This window comes from Heteronotia binoei, chromosome 8 (assembly GCF_032191835.1).
Source record: "Heteronotia binoei isolate CCM8104 ecotype False Entrance Well chromosome 8, APGP_CSIRO_Hbin_v1, whole genome shotgun sequence".
NCBI lineage: Eukaryota > Metazoa > Chordata > Lepidosauria > Squamata > Gekkonidae > Heteronotia > Heteronotia binoei.
In genome coordinates, this window is record NC_083230.1 from 92294628 (window position 1) to 92317933 (window position 23306).

Here is a 23306-nt window from a genome sequence, read left to right on the forward strand (position 1 = left end):
CATCAACAGTTATACTTATAAAATCATCATTAAAACAATTTACAAGTTATATTAAAATTAGCATTATGGTGCTATAAACATTAAATCTTCAGTAAGGTTCAGTAGCTAAAAACATATCCAGCGGCACTTTCTTAGCTTGTCATTAGTTGAAGGCTATTTTGAAGAGGTAGGTCTTACAGGCCCTGCAGAATTGATCTAAACATCGTAGGGCCTGCACCTCTTTTGGGAGTTGATTCCACAGCAGTGGAGCTGCAATGGAGAAGGCCCGATCCCGGGTTGTCTTCAATCTGGCCTCCCTTGGCCCAGGGATATTCAGCTGGTTTTTTCCAGCTGACCTCAGCGCTCTCTGGGGCTCATATGGGGAGAGACGGTCCCTCAGGTAGACAGGTCCTCGGCCATATAGGGCTTTAAAGGTAATGACCAGCACTTTGTAACGAACTCGGTATACCACTGGCAGCCAGTGCAGTCCACGCAGCCCCGGCTGTATGTGCTCCCATCTTGGGAGCCCCAGCAGCAGCCTAGCTGCCGCGTTCTGCACCAGCTGCAGTCGCCGAGTTCGGCACAAGGGCAGCCCCATGTAGAGGGCGTTGCAGTAATCCAGTCTCGAGGTGACCATAGCATGGATCACCGTTGCTAGGTTCCGGCGCTCCAGGAAGGGGGCCAGCTGCTTCGCCCGTTGAAGATGAAAAAACGCAGACTTGGCAGTGGCCGCTATCTGTGCCTCCATTGATAATGAAGGCTCCAGAAGAACCCCCAAGCTCTTGACCCTATGGGCTGCTTTCAGCAGCACACCGTCAAAGACCGGCAAGGGGATTTCCCTTCCCAGGGCACCGCGGCCCAAGCAAAGGACCTCTGTCTTCGTTGAATTCAACTTCAGCCAGCTCAGCCTGAGCCAACCTGCCACGGCCTGCAGTGCTAGGTCCAGGTTTTCTGGGACGCAGTCAGGTCGGCCGTCCATTAGTAGATAGAGCTGGGTGTCATCTGCATATTGATGGCACCCAAGCCCAAACCTCCGAGCAATCTGGGCAAGGGGGCGCATGTAGATGTTGAACAACATCAGAGAGAGAACTGCCCCTTGTGGCACCCCACACACTAATGGGTGCCTCCGGGACAGCTCTCCCCCAATTGCCACCCTTTGTCCCCGTCCATCAAGGAAAGAGGAAAGCCACTGTAAGGCCAACCCCCTAATCCCTGCGTTGGCGATCCGGCGGGCCAGTAGCCGATGATCGACCGTGTCGAACGCAGCCGACAGGTCCAACAACATCAGCACCGCTACGCCGCCTCGATCCAGATGCCGCTGGAGGTCATCCACCAAGGCGACCAGCACTGTCTCCGTCCCATGGCCTGGACGAAAGCCGGACTGGTGGGAGTCTTAGGCAGAAGTGTCATCCAAAAAACTCTGCAACTGTAGCGCCACTGCTCTCTCAATAACCTTACCTAAAAATGGTAAGTTCGAGACCGGTCGGTAGTTCGCCAATTCAGCCGGATCTGCTGAACTCTTTTTTAAGAGAGGGCAGACCATAGCCTCTTTCAAGGATGTTGGAAATTGCCCTTCCAAGAGGGATCTATTTATGATATCCCGTACAGGATATCTAAGCTCCCTCTGGCAAGATTTAATTAGCCAGGAGGGGCATGGGTCAAGATCGCAAGTTGTAGGGCGTACAGTTGCGAGAATTCCGTCGACTTCCCCTAGGCTAAGCGCGTCGAAGTGATCCAAGGTAACATCAGAAGACAGGCACGGAGCCCCGGGTTCTTGTACTGCATCCAATGTGACAGGAAGGTCCTGGCGGAGCGAGGAGATTTTATCTGCAAAAATTTTTGCAAAAGCCTCACAGCCTATTTCCAATTCTCTCATGTTTGGTCTGCCTTGAGGCAGAGTAGTCAAATTCTCAATTATCTTAAATAATTGTGCCGGGCGCAAATTTGCAGATGCAATCCTAGCCGCAAAGTAATCCTTCTTTGCGGCTTTGACTGCCATCTCATAAGACTTCATAAACGTTCTATAGGATGTTCTCGTCGCTTCATCACGAGTATGCCGCCACCGCCTTTCGAGTCGTCTGAGTCCCTGTTTCAATTGGTGTAGCTCCAAGGTGTACCATGGAGCCAGCCTATTTCGGGGGCGCAGAGGACGCCGGGGTGCGATCTCGTTGATGGTCCTGGATAGCCTGTCATGCCAGGTCTCTACCAGGTCATCAACAAAATCGCTAGGGGGCCAGGGGTCCCGCAGAGCCCTTTGGAACCGCTCAGGGTCCATCAGACTCCGTGGGCGAGCCCAAATAGGCTTGCTGCCCATACAGGGTTGAGGCAGCGCACCCACACGAGCCTTAAGGGCTAGGTGGTCTGACCATGGCACCGCTTCTGCTGCGATACTGTCCACCAGAATCCCGGACGCAAAGATCAAGTCTAACATGTGCCCGGCCTGATGCGTGGGGGTGGTAACAAATTGGGAGAGTCCTAGTGTCGCCATGGAAGACACTAGGTCCAGCGCCTGATTGGAGGCCATGTCATCCACATGGACGTTGAAATCGCCCAAGACCATAAGCCTTGGGAACTCCAACGCCCAGCTTGCCACGGCCTCCATCAGGGCTGGTAAGGCGCTGGCTGGTGCGTTAGGCGGACGGTACACCAGCCAAATCGCCAACCCCTCCCCCACTTCCCACGTCAGACCGGCACATTCCAGGCCATCGATCGTTGGGGCCGGGAGAGCCCTGAAGGAGTAACCCTCCCATATGAATAGCGCCACCCCTCCCCCCGCCCGGTTGTCCGTGATTGGTGAAAGACCGAGTAACCTGGGGGCGCCATCTGGGAGAGAGCCACCGTCTCTCCATCCCGCACCCAGGTCTCGGTCACGCAAGCCAGGTCCATATCCTGCTTAAGCAGGTATTCCCTAAGGATTGAGGTCTTATTATTTATGGACCTGGCATTACATAACACCAATGACGGAGACGGGCTTTCCCTCTTTGTTACCATTAGAAACTCATGGCATCAGAGATTGCAATTCTTGGACACAGGCTATTGGAAAGTATGGAATTGTGGTTGAAGGACTGGCAGATATTCTCTGAGAAACACGATACATTAGTTTTTCCTCAATCAGGGCTTATATCATGACTACAGCTAGAGTTGGGAAGGCATTTTTCCTTTTGTCTGGATTCTGAGCCCCTTCCAGGAGACTTATAACTTGACTTGCATATCTGAACCAAGTGGGTTGTTTCAGTAAGTTTCTTTCAAATGCCAGGAACTTCTTGTACAAGGCCTTGCTCTTGATATCTGCATATGGCACTGTCATGATCTCTGTCACCTTGTGGGGCAAGACTAGCCACTATCCTGCCCTTCCTTTTTACTGTCACTGCCATTAGCTCGGGTAAAACCCAGCCCCTTTCTCTCTATCAGGCCAGCTTCACAGGAGCGTATTACTGTAGCATGTCAAGGAATCGAAGACAGGTGGGTAAGGAATTGTGCATACTCTCTCAAATTAAAACAACTTTAGTTCTACAAGGCATGAAGTCATGGCACTACATGGATAGATTTAGGTGCACTGAACAAAATAAACAAAAGGACAGCTACTAACTAGGTACTTACAATTCCAGGTCTATCTGGTCTTTGTTTGTTGCAGGATGCCCCCATCCCTGGTGCATCTGCAATCCTCTTTAGTGTCATTCCCTTCTGTCATGTCAACCTTCATGACAAAACTCAGGAGAGACATCTCTCTTTGTGCACTCCAAACCTCCAGGGCACCCCGCTCAAAGGAACAGCTACCCTTTTCAGACCCGCCTGCGTGTGCTTCATGGCCTTCAGACTATCTGGGTGCCAGGTCCTGGGGCTCAAACCCACAAGACTTGAACTTTCCAAACAAGAGGTGTTAACACATCAAAGGACGAGCATGTTTCCCTCTTAGTTGGGAAAGCATGCTGTCTACCCAGGAAGAGCTCTTTCGTCCCTTCTTCATAGCCACAGAGACATCAAGGTCCCTTTCTATCACCCTGTCAGCCTCTCTTGCCCTGCTGCCTCTCAATACATCCCAGGGCATACTGCAGGAAAAGGATCAAATACAATTTATAAAAAGCACATTTCTAGTTCCTAAATAAGCACATAGCAGACCAGTTGTTCTCTTCAAAGAGACATCCCTTCCTGTAAGAGAGAGAAGGAGAAATACCTCTTCTACATTGGTGCTAGCTTCCAGCTTGTTTTGTAAGCACGGCAAAATCTTGTGAGTACAGCTGACATAGTGAAAAGTGCAGACCAATGAGACCCTTGAACAAGCTTCTATTTTTTAAAAGGTGACATTCAAGAACTGTATGACACCAAGCTAGCTCCTGGGCACGCTGCAGCTTTTTCAGATGACTGTGATTTGCCATCGACTCATGAAATGGTCAGAAGTGTAGGAATGCAGGTAAGAAATCTTTGCAACATAAAAATGTATTCCTAGAGTACAGTCCTGCTTAATTCTTCTGGAGTTTGGGTGTGTTTATACACAGTATCTTTAGGGAATAAGGCAGTATTGGAACTTACATAGGTCTTCTGATGCTCATCATACGATGCAAATTGAAACAAATTAAAAGGATCTGAGCATATGCATAGTGATGCATTCAAGATTGAAAAGGGAGGGAAGCAAGTAGGCCAGGAATTGTCCCTTGGCTTGTAGAATTAATTGCTGTTATTAATTTACCCACATGGCTTTATATGATAGCAGAGGTCCAAGAGAATTTCAAGTTGTATAGCCTGTCTCCCTCTTCATTTCTTATAATGTTGAAGACAGTGTTATACAGTGGCAAAAGAGTCAGATGGCAACTATGAGATCTGGATTCCAATTTCTTCTTTGAGATAAAGCTCACTGGATGACCTTGGGCCAGTCACTCAGTACAACCTACTTCACAGGGTTGCTGTAAGATAAAATGGGAGGGAGGAGAGGGTCATGTATGCCCCAAGAGCTCCTTGGAGGATCGATAGGATGAAAATGTAACAAATAGTGACTGGATTCTAGAAGCCAACAGTCCCTAATCTGCTTGCTCCTCCTTCTCAGCTCCCCCCACTGGTGGATTTTGAATGCATTCCTGAGCAAGCACATGTTTTTTCTTTCAGTCTAACACAAGAATGACTGTTACTAGGCCAAGTTATAAACAAACTATGAAATGGCTGGGTGTTTGTAGAGTCATTTTGCACTTCATTTGTTTCTTTTTTAAAGAACACCTATATGGGATTCCTAGACTACCGGAAACAAATAATTCGTGATCTTGGCATTAGCCCCAGCACCTGCTCCTTTAACCCTGGTGTCTTTGTCGCTAACATGACGGAATGGAAGCACCAACGAATTACAAAGCAGTTAGAGAAATGGATGCAAAAAAATGCTGAGTATGTACAAAGTGCTCTCTCTCCCCTGCAGGATTCTAAAGTTCATACAGTTGGTATTATTTGATTGAGATGCAGACTTCTAAGGAATTTATCATGGAAGAACACCAGGATAGGTAGGCATAGGTCCTTAATAATTTCTCTTGACATTTTGTTTTAACAGAATGTGGATTAAAAGAGCCAAGGAGCTATTTAACTTTTCCCACATGTCATTTCCCCTAACTGGTTATGCCTAACTGGGAAAAATCTGTGGGATACAAGCAGTTTCATAAAAGGAACTTGGGACAGCAATTTCCAGCCCAAAAAAACATGAAGGAAAAATAATGAAATCTCTGCTACTGTCCTTCCTTTGAATTAGTTCCTGCAGTTGTGCTGTTAAAACAAAAAAAGGTTTGGGAAAATAATTGTAGACCTACCTTGACATGAAATTCTACACTCAGATTATTTTTGGCATACTTCCTTTGGCACTTTAGATTCCTTTGCTGTACTTGCAGAGTCTCCACTACTTAAATACCAGACAAGCATATACAACATAAATGCTGTTTGGGGAGACTTTCTTGTGTGTTAGCTCATCATCATACCCTACTGGGCATTTGAACAAAGAAATTGAGTGCATACAGCGGATGTCAGTCATCTTGTAGATTTCAGCCCTAGTAGTGTTATAGCACCCTAACCTCATCAGATCTTGACTGCTAAGCAGGGTTAGCCCTGGTTAGTACTTGGATGGGAGATTGCCAGGGTAGTCCATGGTTGCTATGTAGAGGCAGGTGATGGCAAACCACTTCTGATCCTGTTTTGCCTTGAAAACCCTATGGGGTTGGCATAAGTTGGCTGTGACTTGACTGCACTTTCCAATGCCACTCATGTTGCTGTTCAATTTTTTTGAGTGCTACTCTGATCCTTTCTGCCTGCCCCCCTCGTTTACATGAGTGGAAATGTGCTATGCTTTCTGGGTTACCATACAGTTAAGTAATAGACAATTTTTCCCTCCTAAAAACAACAAAACAGAATTTTCTTTTTAAAATCTTTTCAGAGAAAACCTTTACAGCAGCACTCTTGCAGGAGGTGTGGCCACTCCCCCAATGCTCATTGTATTCCATGGAAAATATTCACCCATTACTCCTCTGTGGCATATTCGCCATCTAGGTAAGTGTTTGACTACAAAAAAAAAGAGATCCTCAGCCTCAGGATGACCTTATTATACTGAAGGTTTCCTGCATACAAGAAATAGCACATACTTCCAAGTTACATGCTGAATCAGAAGTTTCCAACCTTGGTGAATTAAACTAATGTTTAATAGCTATGTACACATGCAACATTTGAGAGGTGAGAAAGCATATATACTTTTTTTTGTTAGGGTTTGTAAAATCTTTCGGGCTCAAGTGCCGTGTTCTACTGGAGAAAGTTTTTCTTCCAGACGTTTCGTTCTCCACAGCCGAGAACGAAATGTCTGGAAGAAAAACTTTCTCCAGTAGAACACGGCGCTTGAGCCCGAAAGATTCTACAAACCATAATGATGTTACCAGCCGTGAAAACCTGAAATCTTTGATACTTTTTTTTACTTTGTATTCTACAATTTAGTCATTTTATATCAGAACATTGTTTCACTTATCGACCTCCCTCCCTCATTCCATCCCAGCTCTACAAGATCTGCTGGACCTGGACAATAGGTCACATATGTGAGGCAAAATCTGCCATCTTAGTCTGTCTAATTTTAGATTTTATATTTTAAACTGGTCTTTTACTGTTTTTACTGTTGACTTTTTATGATGTAACCTGCCCCGAGCCTGTTTTTCAGGAAGGGCAGGCTAAAAATAAAATAAACATGGACTGCTACAAAATTTGTATCTGAATTTAGCAGTTAAAAGTTGAGCTCCTTTGATAACACAAAGATAGATGTTCAGTGTCACAAAAGTTCTCCCTCTTCAGGCCACAGTAAATCTCTCAAACATGTGAGCCCCAGCGAAAGTCATGATTAAATCCCACTGACCTCACAGTCACATTAGTTTCTATACGATTTTGGATTCTCAACAGATTTTCCAAAAAACCTCCATCTATTTTGTGTGAAAGCAGCATTTACTTTTCAGAAATGCATTTAATAAGCTAATTCGTTTTTCATGATAGGTGATAGAAATGAAAATTGCAAGTTTTTTAACATTAGTTGAAAAAAATATGGGGTATAATACAGCCATAGGGATTTAAGGCTTTACATCTGTCACTGAAGGAAGGGCTGGTTGACATGTGCAGGAGCATCAGATGGGAATGAGATGGTAGAATGGATAATGCACAGTCAGTCTGCATTTAGAAGACTTGTTTTGAATGCTTCACCACATTAAGAATACCCAGCAAATATAAAATTAACATAACAGAGGGAAGGACTTAAGCCCAGCTTCTTGTCCACTATGCTATAAAAGGTAAAGGTAGTCCCCTGTGCAAGCACTAGTCGTTTTCCAACTCTGGGGTTACATCGCATCACATTTTCATGGCAGTTTTTTTAATGAGGTGGTTTGCCATTGCCTTCCCCAGTCATCTACACTTTACCTTCAGCAAGTACCGACCTCAGAAGGATGGAAGGCTGAGTCAATCTTGAGCCAGCTACCTGAACCCAGCCTCCACCGGTATCAGTCAGGTCATGAGCAGAGCTTGCACTACAGTACTGCAGCTTATCACTCTGTGCCATGGGGCTCATCTGCTATGCTCTCTCTCTCTATATATATATACTTACACATTTACAATTTAATTTAAGCATTTGATGACAATGAAAAATGTCATCATCCAAGTGAAGTGGACCCCATTCTATTAAATGCATGTGTACATCAGACCTAAGTTTCACAAAGGCTAAGGAATATTTCTGAAAAAAAATCAGAGTTGCATTCCTTGGTTTGAGAAATAAGCAAGTATTTAAGATGGCTAGATCGTGCCTATGCTGACTTTTTTTTGAGGTTTATCAGTAAGAGGTGTAATAAAACTTTTATTTTTGACACACCCAGGCTGGAGTCCTGATGCCAGGTACTCAGAACAGTTTCTTCATGAAGCCAAGTTACTTCACTGGAATGGAAGATACAAGCCTTGGGACTACCCCAGTATTCACACTGACCTTTGGGAAAAGTGGTTTGTCCCTGATCCTTCAGGGACATTTAAACTGATTCGTCCTAACAGCTGATGCCATTATTTACATTTATGACATCTGAGTTGTTATTTCCAGCCCACACAAGGGACATAAGTCTACATAGTACAAGATGATGTGATTTACCTCCTTCATTGTACAGTTGTATGAGACTGCAGTTGACTTATGCAGTCACCATGAGTGATGTTGAAGCAGTGTCTCAAAATGAAACTAAGTGTGCAGTGGAACTATTTTGAAGTGTGCACAGAAGCTCCAGTATCATCATGCTATTGAGATTTCAACTCCTACGGAAATGGCTTTTATGAAATCAGGAACTCCTTTCCAGCATTAAATTATATCCTGTAAATATTAGATTTCTTGCTAACCACCTGTAACACTTCTGAATAAAAACGCTTGTTATATAGCCTTTCTGTAGTCAATATTAAACTAGAATTAAAATTAAACATCAGTTTTTTATTTCAATTAATTTATCACTGCTTCTTTTCAACACAAAGCAATTAAGACTTTTTAAAAATGCCATAATTAAGCACCAGAAGATACCATAATACATTGCATTTTTGTTTGCAAGGAATTGGCAGATCAGAAGTGTTTTAATTCTATTTAAAGCACCATGTTTGAGAATTTATGCATTCACATTTGACCTGTTATTTCGTAATTATTCCAGAGTGATAGAATAGATGCTTCTTTCAAAACAAAATATTTTCTTTCATTTTCATGATAGTTATTGAGCTATCCATCAGCAATGTTTAACAGTATTGTTAAATATAAAATTGTTCCAGATCCCTGATGCAAGGAACTTTGAGCACTTGCAAGAAAGAGTCCTTGTAAACAATGATACATATAAAATAAGTGAATAATTTTTGTAGATTGTTGACTGTACAATGAACAATTTTCACACAGAATAACCAACATGATCAGAACCAGAATATACACCTCAGTCTTAATTTAAAACAATGGGTTGGATCCAAAGAGGCCCTTCCCCCTAGGTTTAAAGAGCATATTTCCATTAGTAGACGGGTGTTACCATCAAAAGCAGTGTAGTTCTTCCACCAGTGAAACACATAATTTGCCCAGTATTAGAGCAAAAGGCAGAAGTAGCCACCTCAAACCCAGTGACACTCAACTGAGATGAAACCTCCAACCAAGATCCCATGGAAGCCTTATCTGTCTAGCTGGGTGGTCTGGCAAGGCTGAGCTGCCTCTACTTCCAAGCCTCAGCAAACAAGAGCAAGAAGTTAATAAGCAGCCATAGAAAAGACACAGAAAGCACAAGCACATTTTCAGTTCTTATTACTACTGCAGCCTTCTCCCATGTCTAGCACGATGGCTGCTCCCCCATTCTGCCTGGGTAGTGAGCAGATGCCCACTTGAGGGGGAAGCAGGCAAGAGTTGCCAGCATGACCTGCCAGCTCCCCCTGAACCTACCTCCATTATACTGGCTGCAACAAGGCACTCTGCTAAAGACAGGGAGTCCAACTTCAGCTTGTATCTGTTGTTAAATGATTCTGTCTACTGCTAATAGTACTTTGGATCCAACCTGTTTTCTAGGATTTTAAGCCACATGATTGCAAGGGTGGGGGAGACCATAAACATGCTTATCTCCTAAAAAGCACATGAGAACACATTTTGAAAAGGTTTAAGCTGCTACGAGGCTATGGATTTACTTTAAATTGATTCATTCAAGCCATAATTGCTAATACACACAAGTACTTAAAGGAAACATCCAGCAGTCTACGGTGCAGTTAAATAATTCAGATCTCTATGTACACATGATGGAGAGACAATTTCTTGTGCATAATTCAAGTATCCAAAGCACTTAATTATAAGATTATCAAAACTACTATTTGATCCTCTTATTGCTTTTACTTCAAGTCATCTCTTCCCTGCTATGACAAAGAAAGAAAGAAGTGGAAAAAGAAGCAAATTACTAATTCAGGCACAGGCTGAACAGCTTTAAAATTTTAGGAAAGACAGGGCACGGTCCATATGTTGTGCAGACAGAATGCCTGCTTGCAACAGAATGTAGCAGGGTTAATGGAGCTCTTTTTCTCTCCACCTGCCAAGCCCAAACAATTTAATGGGATAACTGAGGGAATGTGTGCAGGCCCTTGTCCCTATCAAGCCTTCCCTCATCATGCCTTTTGAGTAAGTCAAAGAGAAAGAGGACTAGATGGGAATATGAGAGATGCACTAAACTTCCATTCCCCTATTGTCCTGTCCCAGATACCTACAAATATATACAGGTGAAAAAGGGGAGGAACCCCCCCCCCCAGCTTTTGAGTCCTAATATAACCCTCTCCACTCAGGTTCTGGGCCTGCAGATCAAGAGGATTGTGCCCAAAGTATTCAAGGAAAGCTTCATTAGTAGGTAAGTAATGTCCATTCTTCGTGTTCTGCTTTGTAACTGCCTAAGACTTGAATGTCCTATCATCAATATTTTGCTCAGTAAACACTAAAAAGGAAACAATGTCTGCATTTTGGAAACCTGCAGAAAGAAGTTTGCTTCTTCTCAAGGTGGCTCTATATTCAGCCCAGACATTCCCTGAAATACCGAATCCTTCCATTCCAGGAGAAACACTGTAGGCTGCCCTTCTAATAGCTGAACTATAGTTGAACATTCAGAGAATAAGGGGAAGGGAAGGAACAGGATATGGCTGCTGTAGAGTCCCCTCCCTGTGATGAAGCAGAAATGAAAGCTGGCATTCAGAAGCACAGGTACTCTCCCCAGTCCCATGGACACTAAAGGTTTAAGAGTTCATGCATACAGGCTTATTGTCCAGTGAATGTAGTGTCAAATGACTTGCATGTATGAAAGGCCCACTGCAGATAATACTTTTCTTACAGCTTTTTAAAGATGTCCAGAAAAAAAAAAGGGGGGGGGAGAGTAATTTGCCAAAATCAGCCTTATGGCATCGAAAGTATTTCAAGTCCTCATTTAAAAAAAAAAAACCCTCATCCATCTTATCTGAACTGAAAACACCTTCATTTTAAATCAAGCCCTTAGTTGACATCAGCAAGTAGCCGTATCTGACTGGCTACACAGCATTGCTGTTATCACATTCGACACTCAATTTCCAATTGTCTGGAACCACTTTGAGAAGGAACAGAACAGGAAAAAAGCAGCAGGGTGAAAAAGTGTTGACAAAATGTTATTTTCATCCAAGAGTGAAGCTGGAGAATGGCTGGCTCAGCTTTAGTTTTTCAGTGGAGTCAGTTTACATGTTCAGCTACCATTAATAATAATAATACGAAGGCAGGCATGAACCAGGACTGAATTAAGGTTGGGGACTTGCAAAAAAGCTACAAATACTATAAAGCAGGATTATTTCAATTTTTTAGAGAGGGCAGGCCTATTCAGCTATGACTGTGTAACAGCTTTACTGGACATTAACCTCGCTACAGGCCTAACCATGTTATATTTATAAGGGACTTCCCACCTCCTTGGATGTACTAAACACATATGGAATATCCCAGCACATGAGAGGACAAGTTACAAATATATGTTCACAGACCTCTACATTACAAAATACAGATTTAAAACAAGAAATAAATTGACCTCTCATTCATGAAGACCTATTTAAATACAAAAAGCCTCTTACAAAGAAAGTCTCTTTCTCTTAAAAATTGTGGACATTTTCTTAAAATGACCTAGTTCATTGGTCTAAATCTAACACAATTGGTTTGAATGAGTGTAAGAAAACTAAGAGGTAAAATGCTATTAAAAGCTTCAGTTGTGGAACTGAGGTACCATTCTTGACAACTGTGTACATAAAAAAACTGCAGCGCTTAGGTATGACTGAAAAGGCAGACTTTAAGCATTGTTTTCTTGTTCCTCTTGTGGCCTGCAGTTGTTAAATTCAGGAATCTGGTCTGTGAAGGATTGTGTCATCCACTGTCCATTGGGGACATCTCCAAAGGAAGATCCACTGCTACATTCTGCACTGGATGCTGCATAAAACAAATCAAAATGTGTTACTAATATAGCAGACATTGTGTCAAAAAGAAAAGACATTACCAGGGCACAATTTTGGATCATTTTAAATTCATATACCTGCTGAACTACAACACAGCTTCTGGAGATGCTGTGGAGACTTATATTCCATTCTGAATTTTTCAGTCTTTATCTTTAAAGAGTAAAGTTTTAAGCTTTTTACTTGTTAAGATGGGGAAGGGGGAAAATATGAAAGCAGTATTCTGTCCAACTGCACTACACAGTAGCAAAATCTGTTCCCAGTTTTGTTGCCAATTAATACAAAGGCACTAGGATGATCAAGAAGCATCTGAAACAGTTACATTTTATTAAACTTAGCTTTGCTACTAAATAACATTCTCAAACTGAGTTTTCCCATCTCACACTAGCTTCCAAAGCGCTCTGTCCACACACTGTAATGTCCCCTGAACAGCCTTGCTAGTTACAATTATTTCATTTAAAAGCACAAGTTGTAATGAAGGGAAACAAAAACCTGGATCCTGCCTAAGAATTTCAAGAACAGAAGGTTGTGTATGTGTGTGAATATGGCAGCCACTCCCCACCCCCAGCTAATCCTGGGGGGGGACCACCATCTCCAGAAGCAGCATTTCTTGAGACATTCTGAGCTGCAGTGGGAGATGGGGAACTCTCAGTTCAGTTCTCAGACAGAAATTCTTCTACCTGTGGAAATTTTAGGCTGCATCCAAACTACTAACACTACTGAGAAGGCTGAATTGTACTGAGTTACATAAATCTGCACATTTTTCTCTCAGAATTCTGAGAAACTTAATTTGTAAGCTGATGCAAAAAAAAAGAAAAAGAAAAAAAAAGGACCAAGTTGAAAAGCACCTAAACTGCTTTATAATTTTGCACTGTTCTAAACATATTGCTTCAGTCGTCTAAACAAAATAAGTAATAAAATTTATTTGTATTGCATTTCTATTTTTTTTCTAGAACAGCTAGATTTGAGTCCAGGAGCACCTTAGAGACCAACCACATTTTCAGGGCATAGGCTTTTGAAAATCAAACTCCCATTGTCAAATACCTGCTTAAGGTATCTGATGAAGGTAGCTTTGACTTTCAAATGAAACAAATGGTTTCATTTTAAAACCAGGAAAATCTTGTTCGTTTCTAAGGTGCGACTGGAGTCAAACCTAATTATTTTTTTTTAAGAAACTGAATTAATTTTTAAAGAAATCCATAATCTACCTGTTCCATTTGATGGAAAGTTGCATGTTTCACTCTCATTGGCTGGTTTCTCACTGTAAGCTCCTCCAAAAGCGGCTTCATAACCTGGATCATATTTTTCTTCTTTTACAGCCATTTTCTTAGCATCCTCTGGACAATGAAAGCCAACAAAGTTAATTCACAGGCAGTAATTCGGGTCCGTACAATTTTATGACAACTATGCCTCAAATATGCAACAACACCCACACAGTTCATAAGTTCATGGCACATGGTTTATTTTACACATGCATTCAGCAAACTGAATTTAGTTGAACTTGCTAAGTTATACCTTGTGCAAGCTGCAAGTCAAAGGTGTATTGCACTTCTTGGACCTCTGTGTTTGACAAAATGCCTTTCAGCTGATCCCTTAGATCTTTCAGCTTTATATAATAATGAACTTTATCTTGTGCACGAGGAAACTGAGCACATCTTGCACTGGATGATGGCATAACATAGCAAAGCTGTGCAAAACAAACAACAAAGGAGCAAGCAGCATCAGATCAAAAATCACCAAGTTGCTACAACAGTTATTAAAACACTATTATTGACTTGAATGTATTTCAAACTCTTCTCTCTTCAATCTAAGGCAGTGAAATTTTAAAAACTGGACAAGTAATGCTGGCTTTCAATGAATATACAAGGCATTCTCAAATTAGGTATCCTAATCTTAATTAGATATCCTTCCAAAAATCAGATCTATACATCTAAATTCACTAATCTCTGATTTTTTGCACTTGGAGAAGATTGAAGTATCAACTGATTAAGATCCTATGCCACTTTTATATTTTTAACCAAGGCAAGCACTTACCGTTTCTGTGTCTGGAACTTTATGTGGCTGTAGTCCGAATTCCAGCTTTTTAACCTTTATTCCAAAAACCTCTTTACTAAAAATGTCATAAATACCTACAGCAAAATTAAAGATAACCCATTGTTAGACAAAATACAAGACCAGTAGAATACAAAATTCAAGACCATACTACAGAAGCTGCTTAAGTAAAAATCTTACATTTTCCATTAAAAACTGCTATTTTAGGTTGATACTTCTGTAATTTCTGCACCAGAATTCGTCCTCCTTCCCGAAACTCTTTGCTAAAAGGAAAAAGAACTAAAAATAAAAATTGGACCACAGTTACCAGTGTTTGCTACATGATATTTTGAATTTTATCCTACCTGGAAAGATCCTTGCTACCTGGTGTTGTCCTTTCCACCATATTTGTAAATCCAATACCATATTTATGCGGTAAGGTATGATCATCCATATGGTTCAACTGTTGGTCACTAAGCCCAGACATAAACAGACACTTCCCTGTGAAGTCAGAAAATGCATGTTTCTTATGATATCAAGATCTACTTTCAACAAAGTATTTATTTCTGAACATATGATAAGCATAATGTTAAGCATGCATGCATATTAATACTATAGGCACTTTTGCATCTTGCATAGTCAGGATTTTTTTTTTTAAATCACTGATTAGATCAGTAGTCTTCAATCCATGGATGAAGAAGCCACACCAGCTAGCTTGTGAGCCCTTACAGAGCAGCCATTTTGTCTTCTGCTGCTTTTTGGAAAGACCTAATTCTAGTGCAAATGTGTGGAGAGCAAGGGTGCCATACATTCTGACTCCTTGCAGGCTAGCATAGCAGCAGGGTAGTGAGGAGAGGTCATTCAGTCACGGGGAGGATTCCCACAAGGCTCTGATCCTTGCCTTGTGTTTCCTGCTTCCAGCTCTGCAGACTGGTCTTGACTCTGGGTCTCTTCCTCCTGATCTGTGATTCTGATACTATGTGACTTCTTTTCATGTGCTTGCAGCTCCTTGGGCCCTGCTGCCACAGATATGGAAAGGCTGAACTGCACTGGACTACATCACTAGCATTTTAAAACCAGTTTTTTCCCTGTTCTCTCATATCATGTGTCCAGACTGGCAAAAGGACACATAATGAGCGACTGATACTTGTGTAAGGTGGTGGCACAGCCCACACCTCATTCCAGAATCCTGTCAGTGTTGAGGATTCCATTTTATGGCCTTTGTACAAAATTCTACTACAAACTTGTCTGCAATCTTTGTTCTATCATTGCTCCTCACCTTCAGTTTTTTTTAACGCTGAACTGGCACCAACTCAGCATTTTAAATATCTTCCATTTTAAAAGTTTCTTGCAGCAGAAGCCTGGGTATATAATTAAAGAATCTCTAAGATATCACCCTCACCCCCACAGCCATAATCAGAAACATTCAATTCTGAATTAAAACAAAACCTTAAAAATTTAGCAGTTCTAAATCAGAAAGAAAAAAAAATTAGCAGACGAGACAAGACGACTTACAAAAGTGGTTTCCAGGTCCTGGGTAATGATGCCCTTTGTAGGCTGCCATTAAGCCTGGATTTATACCAATCTAGAAAGCAAAACATCAATGAAATAATTGTGATTTTGAACTGATGAAGAATTTTACATGCTAAATAAAATATACACAATAGCATATAACTATCCATGAATCCACTCTAAGTTGCTGGGGTAAGGGCAAGATACCGGTCTAAAACTTGAAATAAAATCTGGGAGAGGGCACTACATTTTAGCAATAACTTTATGTACAGATGGGAAGTCCACCCATAAGACAATTCATTTTAGTACGTTCTTTAAAGCAAGTCTTACTTAGATGTCAAATCCAATTAAATCCATGTGATTATTACAGGTGGTTAATGATTGATATGTTAGTCCTATTAAACTAGTAAGACTGAAATGCTGATGCAAAGCACAACAGCAGCACTAAAACCACACATTGACTACTATGCAGTTGCTGTAATTAATCTCTGTTCTGCTCAGGTGCAATTTTTTTGAAGAATGGCTAAAATTAGTCTCAGAATTAGCACATACATTATGATCTAGTTAGTGCACATCAGTAAGAGTTCCTGAAGGGATACCACTGGACTGATGTCCAGGGGACTGTAAGTGTTGCTCCTAGTCAAGGGCAGAAGGTAAAAACACACTGCTCCTGGTGGATGGTAGAAGATGAGACTAGTTGGTAGGCTACCCTCAGTGACACTCTGATGGCATCACTTCCCTGGCTCCAGCAGAGATGCCAGAGGAGAGAGGCCCACACCAGAGCAGACACTCACAGCTCTGTAGCGGTATCAGCAAACACTAAAAGATTGCTGCTCACAAGAAGCTTACTACATCATGCTATTTTCTTTCCTCATCTTCTTGGAGAAAAATCTTTCAATACGCCATTTTGTCTCTCCCAGCTGACTGCACAGAAACTGATAGACTTGCAGTTTTATAGAATGTAAACAATGACAGCATGCAGCAGCATCAAGAAACTGCTGAGTTCCATTTGTTGCAGCACAATAATGGTTATCACTACCTGGCCCCTCTTGGGAAGGGGGCAGAAGCAGTACTGGACTTTTCTCCCTAGCTGTAGCTTCTTCTGTCCTCTCCTGTTTACTGCTATGCCTGTCTGAGAAGCATATGCATACACCTGCATGACAAGCACACCCACTCCAGTCAGTTTTAGCAAACTTCAGCTAGCATCTCTCACCTGTAAGTCAAACTCCTCCATATGCCTCACTATTTCACACTCCTATACACATACCCTGCCCCCAAGTGCACTTCCTTCAGAGTCCCACCAGCAGAGGAATTGTCCTGTTGGAGACCCTTTATGCATCTGACAAAGCAGCCATCAAAGCTTGTGCCACAATAAACCTGACAATCCATTATCAAAAGCAACAATAACTGTTGCATACTTCAGCCCAGACTGCCCTCTAGAATTTATCACCAAGATGCTACCTAAACTAGCTGGGTGAGAGAAACAAATGCTTTTAACACGTGACTTACAATTACAATGTCCAAATTGAAAGTCAGTATGTCAGGCAGTGTTTTGGTCAACAATTCAGCTTCAGATACACCATTAAAACGATCCACTTTTCTTTTGACTTTGAAAGTGTCTGTGATTTTCTCTTGCTTGCCTTTTGACTTGGCAGCTTTAGCAGCAGGCTTTTTTGGTTCAGTAGATTTATTTTTTCTCTTCCTTCCTTTTGTAGCAGCTGAAAAAGACAGTCAAAGCTCATGATATACTTTTTAACAATTTCAGAGAGTGGCCGTGTTGGTCTGCAATTGAACACTAGATTTAAGACCAGATGCACCTCAGAGATTTTGTCAGAGCTGACTTAATCTAACTGGATTTGAATTTGGTTTTATAAGAGTGATACTGAAAATGTGAAATTTCAGCTTACAATGATATGCAACAATATATTCAAACGTGACAGACTCCTATCAGCTAAATGTTGCCTTCCAAAGAATATTCACAGTATTCTAGGCCCCAAATATTCCATCCTGTTAATGAACTTGTAAGAGGGTAGAGCCACCCACAAGCACCCTGTGGGGGGAAACAAGGTCTCTCATTGGGCTGTGTGAGAACACACATCCCTGAAATGCAGCTGATGGCACAATACGGCTGTATGTCAATATGTGGAAAGTAACCTACTGAACAGGTGACATCACTTCCAGTGACATCAGGGTGTGTGGCCTAATATGCAAATGAGTTTCTGCTGAGTTTTTTCTACAAAAAAAGCCCTGCTTTTTACTGTATCTGAATCATAAACCTGTTAAGTTTCTTAAAGGTTTGGAAATTAGTTTCTAGCAGTCAACCCAGTTCTGATACTGCAAAAAGTACATAAAAGAAAGTAACTAGAAAAATCCACTTTATACAACTTCAGCTCCAAGTACTGGTTTGGTTCAGTCGTAATAGCAAACCATACTTTTTCACTTTGTGAATTACCCTTGTACACTTTTCCCATTCATTCATAGCAAGATAATCCATTATCATGAACTATTTCCCCATAGTTCGGTTAGAATTTGAACTATGGTTTCAATTTGGCCTGTGATTTAGGATTCCAAAGTGGAAACCATCCTAGTCCAGATGAACTGGCAAACTATGCTTCACCACAAACCCAGAAGTACTGAATCTTGCCTATGTAATAAAATGGGGCATGGAATGCCACACTGAGTTCTTTGTGAAAATAGCAGCATAAATGCGTGAGGGAGTTCAAAGAGAAGAAGTGAGTGGGAAGGGGCCAATCATAGTTTGCTCTTCCATTTGATCCTAGCAATTTTTTTTGCAAAGTACATTCAACCTCTAGCCCAGGGGTGGGGAACTTCCATCCCGAGGGCCGTATGTGGCCCTTGAGGTCACTTGGTGTAGCCCTCGGGGATTGCTGGGCTGAACCGAGCCATGTGGCAGCCTCCCTGGGGCCTGGCTGGCCAGTGAGAATCTTGGGGCTCAGCCGTGCTGTGCAGCAGCCTCCCCAGGGCCAGGCAGGGATCACAGGGCCCAGATGTACTATGTGGCAGCCTCCCTGGGGCCTGGCCAGCCGGCCAGAATTGCTGCAGGGTCTGGAAAAGTTTCTGTCACAGTTCAGTCTGCACCTGATTATCTCAGATAGTGTGGTCTAATATGCTAATATTAGGGGATGTGGTCTAATATGCTACTGAATTCCTGCTGCACTTTTTCTACAAAAAAGCCTTGGACCTAAGCATTTGCCTAGGGCGGCAGGGCGGCCAGATTAGGCTCTCCTCACATGACTTCAAATAGAAAAACAATTATTTGCATTAATTTTGCCAGCCAGAATCGTTCTCCCTTGGTGGAGCACTGTTTTTTAAATTGATCATTTTTATGGCCCGCGAATGATGTTATAAATATCCATATGGCCTTTGGCAGAAAAAAGGATCCCCACCCCTGCTCTAGCCACTAATCCAGGGGTGTCAAACATGCAGTTTGGGGGCTGAATCAGGCCTCCGGCGGCTCCTATCAGGCCCCCAAGCAACTGTCTGTCATCTGCTTCCTTCTCCCTATTTTTTGCTTTTTTCTGCATAACAGCTTGCTTTGCAAGGCTTGCTCAATTGCACAGGAGCTACAGATAAACCCCCTGTTTTTTCCATTGGCTGAGACTCCTTCCATGGGGAGAAGGGGAGGGTGAGCTTGCTTTGCCAGGCTCTCTCAATCACACAGCAGAGGTGCTGAGCCAAGCCTCTCTTCCTTCTATTGGCTGAGGCTCCCCCCCAGTCCCCTGGAGAAGGAAAGAAAGAGCCAGAACTTCCTTTGCCCAGTTCCCTGAATCTCATGGAAGAAATACAAAGAAAACATCTTTAAGATCAAAGAGTGCTAATGTTTTAAGCTTTTAAAATGTTTTTTTTAAAAAAAATATTTGTGTTTGTCTGTGTTCTTTACAAAATGTATATCTCTGCTACCTAATCTTAAATAGGTATACACATGTCCCGGCCCAACATGGCTTGACCCAACCCAGCATGACCCAGCTCAACCAGGTCTTATTTATTCAGATCCAGCCCTCATAACAAATGAGTTTGACATCCCTGCACTAACCTGCAATTTACTTCAGTCCAGTCAATGTTGCTCACTGCCATAAGTGTTATCTCAGTAACTATCAAGGTATCCCTTGCTGAAAGATGGAAACAGATGTGCATGTTCAGCCATCCTTGGGAAAGCTGAACATTTTGTTGCAGGTCCCCATTTGTACAATGTTTAATCAGAAAAACATGCAAGAAAAGTACTTTAGAAAGAAAGACCACTTAGATGATCTTAAGATCAAAGCATCATACACTGATAGCAGAATTATGGGGTAACTTAGGGGGGAAAATCCATACAGTAACTCTTGTACACCACAGAAACATATAGCATTTGAACATAATTTCCATATACAGTGGTGCATGATCAAACTGCATAAATTATGAAGAAAACTGCACAAACGCTATCCACAAAAGAAAGAGACTCATTACTTGCAATGGGACAATTTTACATTAGTTACACCACCACTCTTAGAAATGTAGCCATTCTACTGTTTTCAGAAATCCTAATGGACACATTCCTACACAGAGCTAAAACTTTTCAAGGATATGAGCAAGACAAACAACTGCTTCCACATTTCTAATCTAGTTAATTCAAATTAACTTAAGTAAAATGATAGTTTTAAGATACCTTGAACAGGTTCCTGAATGCAGTTTGGATCCAAAACTCCTTGAAGAGTTTGCTGTTCATTCATCATCTCCATGTTTGGAGATGCAGTCATCATTTCATGGAAAGGAAAAGGATAAAATGCTGGCTGGAGAGGAGTGTAATATCTAATAAAAAAGAGAAAGCTTGTTACTTGAAATTCTCTTTAGTTTACAAAATGTTTCTATAGTATGCCTATCACACAAAATGATCAGGGTTTTTTTTAAAGCACATGACTAAAGCAGTCATAGGGTTAATTCCTAAACTCTACTTTTTAAATCAGAGGACTGGTTAGCTTCATTTGCAAGACAGATTTTGCTGAATATCTGTGTGGCATATTTGGCAACACTAATTTATACTTCTTCACACACACACACACCCCTCCCCTATCTTTATTCATACACCAGTACTTCCATAAAGAAACAAGATGCCTATCACACAACATGATTAGGGGTTTTTTTAAAGCACATGACTAAAGCAGTCATAGGGTTATTTCCTAAACTCTACTTTTTAAATCAGAGGACTGGTTATTATTCTGTATCAACTATTCTGGAGTAAAGAGACCGATTGTCAATTAATCCTTATGTATATAAAATCACACTAATCTGATTTAGGCATTTCAAATCTTTCATCCTTTTAGATGAAGCGGGGTAGAGTAAATAAAGAACCAATTCCCAGAACCTTTGATGCAGGGAATTGGGAAAAGATGAGCTAACATGAACTCATAAAACTGCAGCACAGAAACATGGATATTATGATTGTATACATAGGTTTGTTCAAAACAAAACATTTAGAATGTCTAAACAGGGACACTGCTACAAAGAAACCCTACCTCACCCTCTTCCTCCCCCATTCTAGTCTCACACACAGATTAGAATTCCCATTTCACCAAAAGTGAATAATCAAGGATTCTAGTTAGTCTTTAGCTGTGGTGTGTCAATTTTCTAAGTGCTAAGCATGTTTTACTGCATGGGTACATACCTGCTATCTGAAGCAGTCCAGAAACCACAAAACTCAGGTTTTGAGATATTATAAACAAGATGTAATCTAACACTTAGACCAGTCTTAAAGCCATTGTATTATGCTGGTCAGATGAGGATCTGAGAGATCCATGTTTAAATCCACAACTCTACTATGAAGCTCACTAGAGCTGCTTCCACACTGAAGTTCTGCTCCAGTTTTGTGTCTAAATTGCAGAGGGCTGTGGAGCTGCTTTGGAACATCCAAAGAATAGAATCCTTTAAGTACCCGCTTTCTGCATTTACCCCACTTTGCTGCCATCTTCCAAAATGTAGTTTAGTCAGATATTTTCAGAAAAATTCCAAAGCGCATTTTTACGCTGCAGATGCATGGGCAGGAAGGCACACATTTTTACAGATCTTGCTCACATTAACACTATGTTCCTGCCTCAGTCCCCCATGGCCACTATTTCACCCCCTCTTGAGAGAGATTTCTCAATTCCTTTTTTTTAAAAAAAATGTTATTGATACCTAATTATAGCTTGAAATTAAAAATTGCTATGTTGCAGTGTCAGTTACTGATTTTTTTTAAAAAGTTCTCCAGTGACATAGAGGAATTATGGCTGTGGGGGAACCAAGGAAGTGTGAAGATGCTCTGTGCCACTGCTGATGCCTCTGCATTTGCAACAGAAGGAACAGAAAATAATTACTGTGTGGATACAGCCTGGGTAAAATTCAGCCAATCACACCCCATCTCTCAGCCTAACCTACCTCACAGGATGGTTATAAGGATAAAATGGAGTAGGGGAGGGTAGTGTACAACAACCCCAAGTTCCTTGAAGAAAGGCTGGGGCAAAAATACACTTTATTTTATGGCATTTATAACCCACCTTTTCCTTAAAGACTCAATGATAAATGTTTGTTCATCACTATTTTGTATATATAACATGATCACCATGCCAACTTACTGACGGCTGTAATTACATTTTCATAACTCTTCAAAGTATCAAACCTCCTGAGACATCCTACTCAATGGAACCTACTCCCAGGAAAGTGTTCGTAGGACTCTGTTGCTCATACAGCAAAATGGACGTTTTGCATATGCTCTTCACACATAATAAAACCGGACACGCACACGACAACAACAGCTGTAAAACAAGCGTGCCCACTACCTAACAGCGCTTGCTAAGATCCGCATCCAGACTCCAACCCCTCCAAGGTTTTCGTCGTGCTGCGGAGGCGTCTACAACCACCCAGACGACTCAGGCCTGGGCCCTGCGCGGGAGCCTGGGAAGCTCTTTTGTGTGAGGCACCGGCTATTCCCCGGACAGACGGGCGCCTGAGCGGCCCCTCTTATGCCCTGCTCCCCCCTCCGTACCCAGCGACATACCTTCCGAGGCCGTCGGCTTCCATTCCTCAACGCCCGGCTCTCTCTCCCTCCCCCTCGCAGCGAGTCCGAGAGGGCCTAACGGACTCCGCGCGACAGCCCCGCCCAGCCCAGCCCCCGACTCCCCTCCCTCGCGCCCCTCTTCCCCCCCCCCGCCCCTACCTTTTGCCTCGCTCTCATTCACAGCCTTCCACCGCCCGGTCAGGCTGGCAGCCGCGCCAGGGACACGTGGGCCAAGACGGCCAATGAGAGTCGAGTGCTCGTCAAGACTGAGGCCACAGCGAACAGCCGA

The 23306-nt window shown here is 42.2% G+C and overlaps 2 protein-coding genes across 3 annotated transcripts in view; one reads left to right on the top strand and one right to left on the bottom strand.

Moving 5' to 3' along the window:
• GLT8D2 (glycosyltransferase 8 domain containing 2) overlaps window positions 1-10218 on the top strand; it is a 29969-nt gene extending 19751 nt beyond the window's left edge. The window contains exons 7-10 of the mRNA XM_060245595.1: window positions 4278-4390; window positions 5183-5349; window positions 6380-6492; window positions 8337-10218. Coding sequence (XP_060101578.1) covers window positions 4278-4390; window positions 5183-5349; window positions 6380-6492; window positions 8337-8509 — 566 coding nt within the window. The 3' untranslated portion in view covers window positions 8510-10218. The remainder of the gene's footprint in view (window positions 1-4277; window positions 4391-5182; window positions 5350-6379; window positions 6493-8336) is intronic.
• On the bottom strand, window positions 8906-23282 carry TDG (thymine DNA glycosylase). Of its 2 annotated transcripts, none has more exons than XM_060245594.1 (10): window positions 23177-23282; window positions 20654-20796; window positions 17497-17705; window positions 15991-16060; window positions 14841-14976; window positions 14677-14759; window positions 14479-14573; window positions 13960-14131; window positions 13653-13781; window positions 8906-12421 (listed from the first exon to the last, which is right to left on the bottom strand). In XM_060245594.1, exons 2-10 carry the CDS (start codon window positions 20745-20747, stop codon window positions 12285-12287), a joined length of 1125 nt encoding a protein of 374 aa, XP_060101577.1. In that variant the 5' UTR covers window positions 20748-20796; window positions 23177-23282; the 3' UTR covers window positions 8906-12284. The 2 variants fall into 2 exon arrangements, with proteins under 2 accessions (XP_060101577.1, XP_060101575.1); XM_060245592.1 differs by lacking the exon at window positions 23177-23282 and adding an exon at window positions 23018-23139.
• Window positions 23283-23306: the final 24 nt, after the last annotated feature.

Excerpts from the sequence above, each read along its gene's own strand:
- TDG (XM_060245592.1), bottom strand. The coding sequence starts at position 23,040 with ATGGAAGCCGACGGCCTCGGAAG. Across the intron at positions 14,574-14,676 it reads AGCAGTTTTTAATGGAAAAT|GTATTTATGACATTTTTAGT; the intron begins GTAAGATTTTTA and ends ATTTTGCTGTAG. Across the intron at positions 14,132-14,478 it reads AAGTTCCAGACACAGAAACG|CTTTGCTATGTTATGCCATC; the intron begins GTAAGTGCTTGC and ends TGTTTTGCACAG.